The sequence below is a fragment of the Quercus robur genome, chromosome 4 (assembly GCF_932294415.1).
Source record: "Quercus robur chromosome 4, dhQueRobu3.1, whole genome shotgun sequence".
NCBI lineage: Eukaryota > Viridiplantae > Streptophyta > Magnoliopsida > Fagales > Fagaceae > Quercus > Quercus robur.
In genome coordinates this window covers 51224673-51240433 of record NC_065537.1, presented here as the reverse complement: position 1 = coordinate 51240433, position 15761 = coordinate 51224673, and the positions used below count along the sequence as shown (strand labels likewise).

At 33.0% G+C, this 15761-nt stretch overlaps 1 protein-coding gene across 5 annotated transcripts; it reads right to left on the bottom strand.

The window, feature by feature from the left end:
* Nucleotides 1-1386: 1386 nt before the first annotated feature.
* Nucleotides 1387-7282, bottom strand: LOC126722892 (methylmalonate-semialdehyde dehydrogenase [acylating], mitochondrial-like). 5 transcript variants are annotated; one of them, XM_050426039.1, is made up of 8 exons: nt 6657-7282; nt 6321-6400; nt 5955-6020; nt 5678-5728; nt 5420-5558; nt 5093-5269; nt 3519-3528; nt 2289-2588 (listed from the first exon to the last, which is right to left on the bottom strand). In XM_050426039.1, the coding sequence occupies exons 2-6, from the start codon at nt 6387-6389 to the stop codon at nt 5184-5186; spliced, it is 411 nt and encodes a 136-aa protein (XP_050281996.1). In that variant the 5' UTR covers nt 6390-6400; nt 6657-7282; the 3' UTR covers nt 2289-2588; nt 3519-3528; nt 5093-5183. The 5 variants fall into 5 exon arrangements, with proteins under 5 accessions (XP_050281994.1, XP_050281996.1, XP_050281995.1 ...); XM_050426038.1 differs by having other exon boundaries at nt 6953-7282; XM_050426035.1 differs by having other exon boundaries at nt 6321-7282.
* Nucleotides 7283-15761: the final 8479 nt, after the last annotated feature.

The following is a 15761-nucleotide window of genomic DNA, read 5'->3' as shown; positions in this document are numbered from 1 at the left end:
AATACATTTTCATAGGAATCAGTCATTCAATCTCTTTGTCACATATTTCTATTCACCACCAGAAAGGTTTCATCACATATCCTGCACAGCTGCGGTAAATTGAGTAGCACAAAACTTTAATCATCTTTCATAGGAATTTTAGCACCCCCCATGCACAAAGTGCTTAGAGGTGTAGGAAGGCAAGAGTTCGAGCTGCAAGCTTAGTAGTCATATTGTAACTATCTCAAAAAAAAAAAAAAAAAAAAAAAAAAAAAAAATTGCACTTCATTTCTAGGGTCTCTTATCAGCAAAACCATGGAGTCAACTAGAAGGCGTGCAATTCAATACATTTTCATAGGAATCAGTCATTCAATCTCTTTGTCACATATTTCTATTCACCACCAAAAAGGTTTCATCACATATCCTGCACAATTGCGGTAAATTGAGTAGCACAAAACTTTAATCATCTTCCATTATGTTGTCAAGAAATAGATTTCACACTCATTTTCCAACCCCAAAAGACTCCAACATAAAAAACTTTTACCCTTCCCACTATCTTGGCAACCATGAGAGCAGCCACTAAAATGCTGAAATTAGGATGGTATCCAACTAGGATCCTGCTTTTCTAGGACTAAAACACCGGGCATTGCCTTTTTTTTTAAACAAATTATGTTAAATGTTTGGGCTAGAAGGTGGGGTTTGGCTGAGCCTTCTAAGTTGTTTTTACTCACGAAGGCAATGATGGACCTACTATTATGATGTATGTGCAGTTCTCTTGAAATAATACAGTATTAACTGGTCTATTTGTGAAAGAAGTGACTGCAATTAAGTTACAAACATTTTTCATAATTTTTTGGTAAATACAATTTCAGTCCTTACATTTTGTTGTTAGTGTCAATTTGACCCTTACATTTTGATAGCAATTAATTTGGTTCCTATTATTTTCAAATTTAAGCCATATGATAAAGAAGCTATAGTGTACAAGTCTTATATTAAAATAAAAAATTATGATAGATGATTAAAACAATTAAAGTAAACATTAATTTTTTTGGTAATATAGTTTTTGTCAGATTAAAAATTTTCAATTTCTTGAAACTTTTTTTTTTTTTTTTTTAATTTGCGAAAAAATTGAAAATTCATTTAGAAGAGGATAAAAACATGATGTATTGAGCTAAAACATGCTCAATAATAAAAGGAATTTCCTCTATCCAATTCACAAAACCTACAGTGCCTCTAGCAAGCTGGGTTTGATAATGGGCTAATGAGAACATGTTTAAATACGGCCTTAGGTTGTTTAGACAAAACCATAATCACTTCATGGACTGATGGGCTCAGATTTACGTTTCAGTAAAAATAACTTTAGATTTTCTGTCACCAACTGTCGAAGAACTAATTTCAATCTTGCACAAAGAAGTTTACAATATACCTAGTGATCAAAGAAATACAACATAAGATTGTTGAAGAGGAACATATGGCAATTCGAATGTCATTAACATTAGTTAGACATGCTGTAACACATCTACCACATATTAAATTAAGTGTCTTGGGGATGTGCTTCCTCACAATGGTGTTTCATATGTTTGCAGTAGACTGAGGCACCTGCCACATCTTGCCAAGAGGTAGGATTCTGTTTGCTAATCACTTCTAAGTGGACATTTAATTCACACAGCATCTTGTCTCAACAACCAATTCTGTCATCCATAATGCAGATTAGATGCACACATGAATCCAAAAGGTCATAAGGATTATATAACTTTAAAAAGGAGAAATGATATCATGTGTAAATCAATCTTAACTATATAATGGAATCAATAGAATATAAATATGCATTGCATGAATCTGAATCAACTAATTAGATTCAACAACTAATTCAGAACATAATGACCAACTAAGGCATTGTTTCAATATATTTTCATAAACACTACAATTTCAATTTATTTCAAGTCCTGTCAAACTCTAGACTCAAAAGCATCATAAAACATTTAAAAGGATAAATGATTTCATGTGTAAATCAATCTTAATTATACTATTATGTAAAACAAAATCAATAGAATATGAATATATATGCATGAATATAAATCAACAGCTAATTAGGAACATGACAACCATCAAAGCAAGTGGACATATGCATAAATAATGAGAAATCTTTACTATTTCCACCAGTCTCAATTGAACATCAACAGAGGGCTACAGGAGCTAACAAAACATAAAATCTGATAGGTTAGAGCATCATAAAGAAATATTAAACTTTGAACCAATAACATACAAGAGAGGGGTTTAATTCAAGTAAAGATATTTGACAACCTTAAAGAAGAAAAAAGATAGAGTAGATTAATTCTAACTTAAGAAAAAGAGTTTACAATTGCTTTGACTTTAAACCATGCTACTTCATTAGCAAATCTAATCCAATGGAACAAAAAATGCTACTTGTGCACCAAGAGGGAATTGCAATTCTCATGCAAATATATATATATATATATATATCTGTTTCTCCTAGACAAAAACAATAGTGGAGAATTCAAAGGCCAGGAAAAAGTACAGAGCATGCCAAATAGTTCATACAGAACTTTAAAAAATTCCAGAACCATCCCGTATACTAAGTGTGCAGAGTACCTCACCTGTACACATAAGGAAAAAAATATCAGCGAAACATGATAACAACTTCATAGGAGCATTCAAATTAGCTCATATAAACCTTTCAAGGGACTTGAAAACCAGAATTGTTTAGCGCACATTCCTATCAATTACAGTCAAGCAAGCCAGATAGCTCAAATTGGTCATCAACACCAAACTGAACACAAGCCATATTGCTCAAGCCAGCTTAACATGGACAGAGTCAAACAGATAGATATATAATATATAAAATTGAACACAAAATTGAGTCTTAAACATTTCTACACAATAAATAATTACTAGCTAAGCAGTATTCACAAAATAGTCATAAAACAATTACATTAGCACCTTCATGCCGATAAGAAGTAATGAGTTGTAAATTATGTTAAGAGGCTTCAGTTATGTAGATACTTCCCTCTAGAAAGCAACTATAATAACAAATTTGCAACCACTGCATGCTCCTCTTTAGCTGATACCTATCGTAGTTGTACTCATTTCCTAATTAAGATAATTCCTCATTTGAACGGTTCCATCTCATTTCCTAATTAAGATAATTCCTCATTTAAAAGGATCCATCTAAATCATTCATAAGAGTTTTTGGACAATTTCAGACATGGATGGCCTGAATTCTGGCTCTTGCTGCAAAAGAATGGATATTAGGTGACTTATAGCTCTAGGCAAACAAAGAAGTTTTTAATTTACAGCTAAATTAAACGCAAAATTATGATGAAAGTGTTTGATTTAACTTGTTCACCTAGAGGGAATTGCAATTTTCATGCCCAAAAAAAAAAAAAATTATCTGTTTCTCCTAGACAAAAACAATAGTGGAGAATTCAAAGGCGAGGAGAAAGTACAGACAGCACGCCAAATAGTTCATACAGAACTTTAAAAATTTCCAGAAACACCCCGTATACTAAGTGTGCAGAAATACCTCCCCTCTACACATGAGGAAATAATATAAGCAAAACGTAATAACAACTTCATAGGACATGCTCCTTTTATTGAGGGATCAACCTTCTTTGCTAATTCATCAATATCATGAAGCTGAGGAACTGCCCATATAACTAGAAATTGCTCCCCTTGTGGCCATGACCTGGAAATTTTTTTCAGTGAGGACTGAGAAGACATTTTTAGCTGAAACTCAATTAATTCACATAACTAATGGATGAGTTCTGCTGGGTTGGTATTATGCAATGGTGAAAGATAAGTGCAGAACACATGCATTTTCTCTAATTGGGCTGCTAAGAGGTGGTGGCAAAAGGGAATTGATGTGGCAGTTAAGAGGTGGCGTACAGACATATGATAAAGGCAGTAGGGCCAGAGTGGTATGGCTGATAGTATTATGGTGAGTTGAAACATATAACAATGGTGGTAGTGGTGTTGAAGGTTGTTCTTTTAGGTCTAGTTACTTTCAGAGTTGGAATTTTAATAATGAGAGATTCTTATGTAGGATTTTACTCGGTTGCAATTTTGGAATTTCCAACATTGTTTTCCCTTGTTTGCTTTAACAATAGAGTGAACTTGCTTTTCAAATATCCATAGCCCAAGTTCAAATTCCATGGAGGAATGTACAAAGCCCCAAATGAAAAAATCGTGGAAGAAGCTGTCATTGTTCAAATTTCTACCACCATAATTATCTTAAACAACCCACCATTGCTTTTCACATCATTACCACTGCCGTTGCTAATGCCAATACCATCACCACCACAGTCAATGCTACCACCACCACCAATGCCACCACCATCACGTGTTGCTACCTCTGCCACTTGCCATAATATCCTCCACCATACTACCATCATCACCAAATCACTGCCTACCATCATCATTGAAAAGATTATACTACTCTAATTTCTAAATTCTTAATTATACTTATCTAAACAATAGAGATTTAGATCAATGAGATTAAAATTCCCATCAATTTAAATCCCTTCAATTCGGAAATTCTAAAAATTTCTCAATTCTTCATCCAATCACAACCTTAAAGATCAATTCCACTCCCAACAATAGACATTAAGGTATCCAATTCTGAAATTAAAAATGAAAAATAAAATAAAGTTCAACAATCACAGTCATTTGGAATTTTCATTTTCGGCATTCTTTTTTAGTAATAATGACTACAGGATTCAAATTTTCTGTTATTCATTGCTTACTTTTAAGTTTTAACAGATCATCAAGACCAAAAAGGTTACAACAACAGTAAGCATTATATAAATTGGTGTCAACTTTTTTTTAATAAAAGAGATAAATAGGTGTCAACTTATAATTTCCAGTAAGCTTAATTACATTCAATCACATCATGTTATGAATCATATGTTTCCCATCTCTACACCAACAAGATCTAGTATCTTATCCGTAAACCTTTATAGTTGATACAAGCATTTCCCCCAACTAACCTTTCAAAGGTGATGAAATATAAGTAACTAGCTAAATGGCAAATGACAAAGAATGGCAAGTAAAAAATAAGAAACTATTTATTGGATAAAACTGGTTTAAGTTTTACCTTGTAGAGTTCAACTAACATATTGCAAAGAGATTCCTGAGAATCATAAGGGCAGAGAAGACGAAAAGATTTGATAGCCTCAATTGCCTCATCATATTAATCCAATCGTTTCATCACAATTGCATTTATGGCAGACCAGAACAGGGAAATTGCCTTGCTTGGATCCTTGTCTATCAACTGCAGTTGGAGAAACAAACATTTAATAATATATATAATCAATACAGAATGGAAAATAACAAAAATTCCAGATGGGTAATCTTCAAACATAAAACTATCAAAGAAAGGTTTTGATCTCTAAAATCTATATGATCAGCACAGTTCAGATACATTTTCTTAAAACAACTATGCTAAGTGCCGTGCACTTTTGTCCTGCAGCACCGAAACCAGCAGCAACTAGTGCATTTGAAGTGGCATCCATGCTTGCATCAGGCATGACAACTGCATGATTTTTTGCTCCAACATTGGACTGAAGACAACATTCAGGCAGCCAATTTTCATAGACTTCAACCACTGCATTAATAAAACAGCAACCACAATGCTTGAGAAACTTTAGGCTTGTTACCAAAGCATATGCATGAATAGTACCTGGATACGCTTCCCTTTTGCTGATGCTCTTGCATATACGTAAGTGCCTGCCTTTGAACAATAAATCAATAACTGATCAACAGCAATGAAGTAAAAGACCTATGGTATGACCAACAACAATGTCAAGATTACCAGCCTAAAACAACCATGTTGCTCATTGTCAGATGTGCCTAAATCAAATGACATACTGTTTTATCAATGAAGAAAGAACAAAAAACTCCAAATAGAAGTGATAAATTGCAACTTGTATCATTGTCAACACTAAGGAATAACTTACCACATTCAGACCAGCAAATGAGATAGCTTTAACATCATCATCATCACAAATAGCATTAACAATTTCCTGTCCCAAGTCAAGAAAGTGAAAAGCTAAAAGATGATAGAAAAAGAAAAACAAATCCATTTGTGATAAGGCAGATAGCATCATAAAAGCATCAAAATCAAACAAGTTTGGTTGAGCATGAAGATAAAACCATGTTCCTCATATGGCATATGATAGACCAAAGAGAAGTACACAATTTTGTAAAGTATTCAATTGGAAAAACTGATGGCTTTAAAGTAAAGATCAATTGCATATACCCATGCTCAAGGAAGGTATTAATAGAGTGAACAAAATCTGATAAACAATTATTAGAAGGCTTACATTGCTGCCATGAACTATATTTAAGACACCATTAGGCAAATCAGCCTCTACAGCCAACTCTGCAAGCATTACAGCAGCCCCTGGAAAAGTACACACACACACACACATCAAGTAGGTTATTAAGCACAAATGTGTGCATATTAATGTCATTTGAATGCACAATGAATGAGCCAGTAAGTCCAATACTTAAGAATAAAAGCATTAGAATCAAATGCTTTCTAGACTGCTTGTAGCTTTGCCTGTGTACATGTACCATTTATTCGGGTAGCTCTACTTTCATTTTTTATAATGACTATTTAGCTTTACTTTCATTTTTTATAATGACTATTCACTCACCAAAATAAAAGCATTAGAATCTCAAAAGACCTCTATTTTCTGGTCATTGGAAGCACAAAATCTTTTCCTAATGGGAAAGGAAATTTATAAGAAATGAACAAATTGCAAAAATAGAAACTGACGATTTACCTACTACAGAAAAATTAAAAGTTACATGCATGCATACATTCATATTATAAATGCTGAGCACTCCACATGTTTGATGAAATGTAATCAATACAATTTCAATTCACATAGATGGAAATTTATCTTTGGATTTCCTATTGGTTACAGATATTAGGTATCAGGTTTTTCACCTTCTTTTAGGTCTTTAATTTGGATGCCTCTTGTGTGGATCTTAAGAGAAATCCATAACATACAGTGAATTCAGGAAAATTTTAAAACAACATACTTCAAATCCCCTTTTGACAAATAAGATGTCATATTAAGGGACATAATATATCTTTTTCAATGTCTGCTGCATGAAAGGATTGGAGTTTGGATATGACTTCCTTTTTCTTTTTCTCAAAGCAAAGCTCTTTGCGTTTTGACCAACACCACCCATCTACTTCACCTACCACTGCCACATGTTAACATCAAAATCTAGAACCTATCTTCATCACTACCAATTTAAACCCATAGATCATCTCCACTCCAGGCAAAATTTGCCAAACAGTGAAAATTCTGAAAAATTTTAGCCGGACAGCACGCGTTCAAACTTATTTAGTTAGTTAGACTGTTTTTGAAAGTCGAGTTTGGCAAACTCGACTTTGGGCTGAATACTGACAAACGCCACTATAGGTTCCCTATAGTGGCGTTTTATATAAACGCTGCTATAGCCACTAAAAAACGCCACTATAGTGTCTGTTTTCTAGCCCAAAGTCAAGTTTGCCAAACTCGACTTTCAAAAACAGACTCACGCGCCTAATTTTTTCCCAGGAGTAGTGTGTTTGGCAATTTTTTCCCCACCAACAACACTATTGCTTCCCACATAACCACCATCACCCACAATCAAAAAAATCAACTTAAATGCAAAAAAGATCAGTGGTGGAAGGCAAGATCATTGGCAAGATCCCCAACACTGAAGTCACTGTTGGGATATAATTATAATATGAGACAAATTTCAGAGGAGAAACATAGAAAATAAATGAAAAATCTTTTAAAACAACAGGAACATGGAAATTAATTCAAGTCCGTATACATTTGAAAGGATATTCCACACCAATTAGAATAAAAAACCAAGAAAGGTATTCAAAAGTATACAAAATTCAAAAGTCTAGTTAATAAAAATCAATAACATTCAAGAACCAGGAAATTCCAAAAAGCAAGAGACCAAAGAAAATCCAAAAAGAAGTTTTTCATTACAAACAAGAACCAAATCAACAGGAACTTGCTATTCAATTCAAACAAATCAGAATCCAAAAAAGAACATTAGTCTAAACCATATGAAAGCACCAAAAAAAAAAAAAAAAAACATTAACCTTCTTCTCTGACATAGGCATCATCGGCCTCGACTTCCGTGCCAGCGGCGGCATGGAAAACCCCCTCACCAGAGAAAATCTTCAAACCCTTTTCTTGAATTTCCAAGAAAAATGTTTTCTTAAAGCATTTCAAAATTAAAAACCCATTTGAGAAAAAAGAAAACCACGACAAACCCATTTCATCATTCTCCAAGAAAACAACAAAAATAAAGCAAGAAGCAGAAAAAGAAACATGCATACACACACTACACACAAAATAGAAACAGAGAAACAAACAGAGGGTAACGGAGGGACTTCTGGAACGAAATGTCACGGCAGAGACGAACGGAGGCAATGGACCCTTTTCTTGAATTGAATCTGCCTGTTTTTGTGGTAAGGAAAACCACTTTCTTTTCACGAGGGAAAATTTTCTGCTTTTGAAAATTGAGAGAATCTCTGTTCTTATGTTTTAAAAAATTTAAAGGGTTGGTTTACTTGTTTGTGTGGTTTTCTTCTCAATGATATTATCATTTAGCCCAAAAAAAAGAAAAAAAATTTGTTTTATTTTTGTGTCTCAATATCTCATATTTTGTATTGATATTTTAAATTTTAATACTACTTTTTCTTTTTACATTTCCCTCTATTATAAGTTGTACTAAAATAACTAGTAGCGAAACCGTTTTCGCTTGGGATTATAAATCCATATTATGCTATTATATGTGTAACATATGACTTATCAATTTACAAATATAAAATCACTTAATTATAATGTGATAGTTACAAACATTGTGTTTAGGTACCTTTAAAAATATTTTTTATCATTTCAGCAAGACTAAAAGTTTCTTAAAATTTTGTAAATTAATGAAATTATTGCTTATATTTCATGTAACTTGATAGTCTATCAATAGAGTAAACTACACATATTAACTCAACATTTATTCCACCCTCCCTTAAAAGCTAACATGACTTTTGAATAGAGTTTCTAGTGTGTTTTTGGGTCAAAACACATTTCTCTCTCCCTTGTGTGTGGGTGTGTGTTTGTTTGTTTCTAAAAAAAGGGCAATTGTCCCACATTACTTAAAAGAATGCGTTGTGTGTAGTATAACTTGTCACACTCTCCTTTAAAAGTTATAATGACTTTTGAGTGGAGTTTGTAGTATACCTTTATGTTAGAACTATGTTCCCTCTTCCTTAAGTGTGTGTGTTTGTTTCTCAACCAAAAAAAAAAAAACTCAATATTTATTAACTAATTTGTAACTTTTATTGCCTTGTCAATAAAACATGAATGGTAAGAAATGAATTACTATTCAAATAAGTTATTAAATATCAATTCTAAAATTTTCATAACTTTCCTTAAAAATATTTCTAGTTTTGTTAAGGATAATATGAATACGCGACTGTTGTATTAGTAAAAGCTTATTTCCATGTGATAATTATCAAACAGAAAATTTTAAATTAATATTGAAAATTTAAAGATGTTTCTATTGCCATTTTATTCAAAATTTTAATTGAAATAGTATTTTATACAATATTAATTCAAAAAATAATTTTTAAATAGTAAATTAGATTCAACTCATTTCAAGTAAAATGGATAGGATTTAATTTCCTCTTAGGAGGTCTTCATTGGGCTATCAAAAGAAGCCCAAACAATCCACTTTGATCAAGTAGGCCCGAGTCCATTCACTTATCAACTTAACACTGGTCCAACAGATTGTTTTACTGCATAAAATGGGCTTCAGTATGAATTAGGCTTCATAGCGACATAGCCCATTATCCTTCTCTATTCGGATCAATCTTCACAATCAATACCCCATTATTTACACAAAATAGGTTGATATAAAGTGAAGCACTCAAAGGCCATTACATTTAGTGTGTGTTTGTTTGCACTTTTAGGAGCTCAAAAAGCCCATATTACAAAAAGCTGAAGGAAAATTGCGTTTGGCTCAGCCCAAAACACAACTTTTTGATAAAAGTTGTGTTTTGGGCATAGGCAAAAAACGCGGTCTAAACGCGCAAAATTTATGGACCTCAAGAGGTCCATAAATCAAAACGCGCACTGCGCGTTTGAACTGTTACCGTTAGCTGATGATGAATTACGAAAATACCCATAAAATTCATCAATTCTCTCAACGCCTGAAGCCTCACGCCCCTCATCTCATCTCTCTGCTCTCCCTTTGCACGAATCTCCTCTCACGCCTCCCATCTCTTCTCTCTGCTCTGCCCTCTCCGTGGTTAGTCTCTCTGCTTTGTCTTTCTTCGTCTTCCTCTTCTTCTTCTTTCTTTCTGTCTTTCTACATGTTTATGGTTGTTTGGCCGTGGGTTTGGGTATCGCTATTTTTGTTTTTAGTGTTCTATCTCTTTTGGTCTCATAAATCTTGGATTTGTGGACGTGCTATTTGATTTCTGTAGTTTTGGATTGTGATTTGTGTTTTGGGTAATGATTTTTCTGTGTGTTCTTTGGGTTGATTTCTCATGGGTATGGGTTGGTTATGATTTCTCTGTTCTTTGGGTTGATTTCTCATGGGTATGGGTTGTTTTGATTTCTCTGTTCTTTGATTGATTCAAGTAATTGAGAGAGCCGGAGAGCTTCTGGAATCAAGTGGAAAAGAAAAAAAAAAAAGAGAGAAGAAATTGAGAGAGCTGGAGAGCTTCTGGAATCAAGTGGAAGTAAAGGAAAAAAAGAGAGGAAAGAATGAGGAGCTTCTGGAAAGTGGAAGTAAAGAAAAAGAAAAATGAGAGGATGTGGACAATGGTATATGTGTGTGGTGGACAAAATGCAAGAGAAAAAAAAAAAAAAAAAAAAGGAAAAGGAAACGTATGGATGAAAGAAAGGCAAAGAATTAGAAATCATAATTTAAAAATATTACCACAATATTTTTACAATATTTTCACAATAAATTTTAAGTAATTAGCTAATATTAATGAGTAAAAATATAATTTCAGTAATGGGTTCAAATTAGAATTAGTAACAACTTTTCATATAAGATTTTGTTATGATTCTTGTGAAAGTATTGCAAAAAATATTGTGGGTGTAACACTTTTTGTTGAAAAATATAATTGTTGAGAATGAATAGAAAAAGAATAAATAAATATTAAAAAAGAATAAATTTGATTACAAAATAAAAATTAAAAAAGTTGATAGGCAAAAGATAAATGTCACTGTTGATTGTCCAAATAGTACAAAAATTTTTCTAACCTACTAGAGATGCTCTTATATATACATTGTCATTTTTTGTAATTTATCTCTCAAACTGACACTTTTATAAGTGTTAGCCAAACACTCAACTTTTTCAAAAAGCACTTTTTAACAGCTTTTACTAAATACTTAGCTTTTTGAAAATGCACTTTTTGAAAACTCCACTTTTTCATTATGCACTTTTACAAAAAGCTGAACCAAACTCACCCTTAGTCACCCTTAGAGCATCTCTAGTAGCTTCTCTAAATTTTTGTATTGTTTAAAGAGTGAATGATTGTATTTACCTTTTACTTACTTACTTTTTCAAATATGTTTTCCTACAAACTTTCTATCATTTCTCTATCTTTTTTAAATATTATTTCTTCATTATTTATTTATTCTTTCTTTACACGTTAAAAAGAAATTGAGCCAAAAACTACCCAAATTTTAGTTTTCATTAAAAAAGAAAAAGAAATAAGAAGCTAAAATGTTGGTCTCAAAAGCAATTGAAATTATATTTACTAGATTCTAATTTATTTTTTGACTTAAAGCTACATTAGTCATATAATTATCAATTCAATTGTATGAGCAATTATACATTAGAAGATATTAAGTCAAATGTTGGTCTCAAAATGTTTTTTTCTTTTTCTTTTTCTTTTTTTCAGCTAAGTGTGCACTGCCATTCTAGAATTTGCATAGTTTATTAGAAGATACTAGTTTGTAACCCCATGCATATGCATGAATACACTTAAAAATATACAATAAGATACATAATATAATTCACATATATAATTTAAATATTATTGATAGTCTTTTTTATATTTTGTTAACTCTTTAAAAAATTTTGTAAGAATATTATTAGGTATAAAATGTAAATTGTCTATTTAAAAAAAAAAAAATTATTGTGAAGCACTTTTTTTTTTTTTTTTTTTTTTTTTTTTTTTACGATCCATTTATTCTAGACTTTTTGGTTTTTGTACTTGTAGTTGCACGATTTTCCTGGCCCAACTTATGTTGATTAGGCCCTGGCCCAAAGCGCAACCCACAATAATTATTTGTAGAGGATGGGTCAAAGAACTTGGCCTCAGTGAACTTGTTCGGTCTAATGCATGGACAGTATGGTTTGCAAAAAGAAAAATAGAAAACACCAGAATGGATCTTTCTCAAGTCTGATTTTATTTCTTTTTGTTCCTCATACAGTTCTTTCGTCCCCTTCTTTGAGGGACTCCACTACATTATATATTCTTCTTCTTTTCATCTCAGCCTTACACCTGTTAATCATCCAAGCATCCACTTGAGCACCTGTCCCATCAGACGCCCTCATCAGACCCTTTGTGAGTTGCAGAGGCCAAGGCGGTACTGTTCAGGAGTCTTTTCCTCATTAATGCGGCCAAGAGAATGGTTGGGGCGCAATTAATGTGGTGGTAGCCTTCCGTGAGATATTTTGGATTTAATTCATTTTATATGTTGGGAAGACGAGCTGAAATGGCTGGGGCAAGTTCCTCGTCTAGGTTTCGTGATGTCCGAGGAGGAGTTACTCCTCGGACAGGTTTCCTTGGCGCTATTGGGGTTGAATAGCGCTTCATATGAGGCTTTTCTTTGGACAGGACGCTCCTCGGACGGACCTGAGTTTGGAATAGCCCATCATTTTTGGGCCGGGCCCCACGGTACTTAATAACTCACTTGGATGAATATTTATAATGTGGTTCCACATTTGATTCTAAAATTAAGAAATAAAACTCTTTAAGAATAAATAATTTAGGACACATAAAGCAAAATTGGAACTCTAATTTGAAATTCTAATTTAAGTTTCTCTCAATTTTACTTATTATTATATATATATATAGATATATAGATTGTAAAAAAAAGATCAAAAAAGAATTTGAAAGGAGTTGGAAACACACACCTAAAAAGAATAGTCAATCAGGTAAAGCACTCATTATCTATGATCAGTTGTCTATAATCAGAAGTCAGCAATTAATTGTACTATCAAGAAGCCAAGAACATATGGACTTTTTAACCCAAAAAAAAATAATAATAATAAGGACTTCGATTTTTTTCCCCAGAATAATTGATTAAATTGTAGGCCCGGGTCCATTCACTTATCAACTTAACACTAGTCCAGCAGACTATTTTACTTCATAAAATGGGCTTCAGTATGAATTACGCTTCATAGCCCATTTTCCTTCTTAATACGGATCAATCTTCATAATCAATAAACCATTATTTACATAAAATAGGCTGATACAAAGAGAAGTACTCAAAAGACCATGACATTTAGAGCATCTCCTGTTGTATTTATCTTTTATGTACTACTTTTTCAAATACGTTTTTCTTCTTTATTTCATTTAAATATTATTTTTTTATTATTTATTTACATATTTAAAAGATATTGAGCCAGAAACTACCCAAATTTTAGTTTTCATTAAAGAAAAAAAAAGAAGTTAAAATGTTGGTCTCAAAAGCAACTGAAATTATATTTACTAGATTCTAATTTGTTTTTTTTTTACTAAAAGCTACATTAGCCATATAATTATCAAGTCAATTGTGTGAGCAATTATATATTAGAAGATATTAAGTCAAATGTTGGTCTCAAAATGTTTTTTTCTTTTCTTTTTTTCCAGCTAAGTGTGCACTACCATTCTACAATTTGCAAAGTATATTAGAAGATATTGTAAAACTGAAGGGAAAAGACCAAAAAGAAATTGAAAGGAGTTGGAGACACACACCTAAAAAGAATAGTTAATCCGGTAAAGCACTCATTATCTATAAATCAGTTGTCTATAATCAGAAATCAGCAATTAATTGTACATATCAAGAAGCCAAGAAAACAAATGGACTTTGATTTTTTTTTTTTTTCCAGAATAATTGATTAAATTGTAATCCATGGACTTGTCATAGTCAATTTAAAATTTTCACACCAATAACTTGTCTATCTAAATGATAACAGTTCTCTATAAACAAAATTATAACTTAAAGAAATCAACAAAAACCTATAAAGAATTTACTATACAAATTAGCATTGAGAATTATCAATTACCAAAATATCAGTCATCTTAATCAAAATATCTGTAATTCACTCTAGCCATTAGTAGCAATACAAATTCTCTGTTGTAATTCAATCTACGCTTGAGTTATAATAATACAACAAATAAACAAAACAAAACAAAATTACCATTCATAATATATATATATATATATATATAAAAGCAGTATCCATGATAATCATAGGGTTGTAATCCTAGGCAAATCTAGATTCCTAATTAAATTTGGAGTTGGAATACAAAACATGATGGGTTAGGTTAGCCATCCTACAAACAAAAATTAAAACAATATTCATAATATAGGGGTTGTAATCCTAAGCAAATAACCCAAAAACAACACTATTCATAATATAGTGTAACGGCCCCGCCTCAACTGTGTAGATATTGTCCACTTTGGGGCCCATACCCCTCATGATTTTGTTCTTTCCCAGGTTGCGCTGGGGAAAAGGCCTCTACACATTGAAGGGAGGTCATTCCTTATAAATACATTCCCATGTGCTTCCCTAGGCGATATGGGATTCCATGAAATGCAAGACCCCCCTTTTTGGGTCACTACAATTCACCCCCCTTTTTGGGTCACTACAATTCACCCCCCTTACGGGCACACGCGTCCTTGCATGTGGGGCCCACACTTCCGGCTAGGGCATGGCTCTGATACCATCTGTAACGGCCCCGCCTCAACTGTGTAGATATTATCCACTTTGGGGCCCATACCCCTCATGGTTTTGTTATTTCCCAGGTTGCGCTGGGGAAAAGGCCTCTACACATTGAAGGGAGGTCATTCCTTATAAATACATTCCCATGTGCTTCCCTAGGCGATATGGGATTCCATGGAATGCAAGACCCCCCTTTTTGGGTCACTACATATAGGGTTTGTAATCCTAAGCAAATCTAGATTCATAATCAAATTTGGAGTTGGAATACAGAAAATAATTGGCTAGGTTAGGTGTTTTACAAACAAAAATTAAAAAAAAAAAAAAAAGAGTAGAAGGAGATAGGTCTGCATGAAGAAGAAGAAGAAGAAAGAGGAGGAGGAGATAGGAGATGGGCGTGCATTTGAAAGAGAGATTTTGATATCGGGGTTTATGGTTTTTTTGGGGACTCGGGCTGAGTGTGTTTGAGGGAGAGAGTTTTTTTTTTTTTTTAATATTTCATCGGGTTTTTTTTTGGGTATATAGAGAGATTTAAAATATATATTGTGGTTGCACGATTTTCCTGGCCCAACTCGTGTTGATTAGGCCCTGGCCCAAAGCGCAACCCACAATAATTATTTGTAGAGGATGGGTCAAAGAACTTGGCCTCAGTGAACTTGTTCGGTCTTATGCATGGGCAGTATGGTTTGCAAAAGGAAAATAGAAAAACACCAGAATGGATCTTTCTCAAGTCTGATTTTATTTCTTTTTTGTTTCTGATACAGTTCTCTCGTCCCCTTCTTTGAGGGACTCCA

Excerpts from the sequence above, each read along its gene's own strand:
- LOC126722892 (XM_050426037.1), bottom strand. The coding sequence starts at position 6,470 with ATGACATTAATATGCACACATTTGTGCTTAATAACCTACTTGATGTGT. Across the intron at positions 5,729-5,954 it reads CATTTGCTGGTCTGAATGTG|GCAGGCACTTACGTATATGC; the intron begins GTAAGTTATTCC and ends TATTGTTCAAAG. Across the intron at positions 5,270-5,419 it reads CATAGTTGTTTTAAGAAAAT|TTGATAGACAAGGATCCAAG; the intron begins GTATCTGAACTG and ends CTCCAACTGCAG.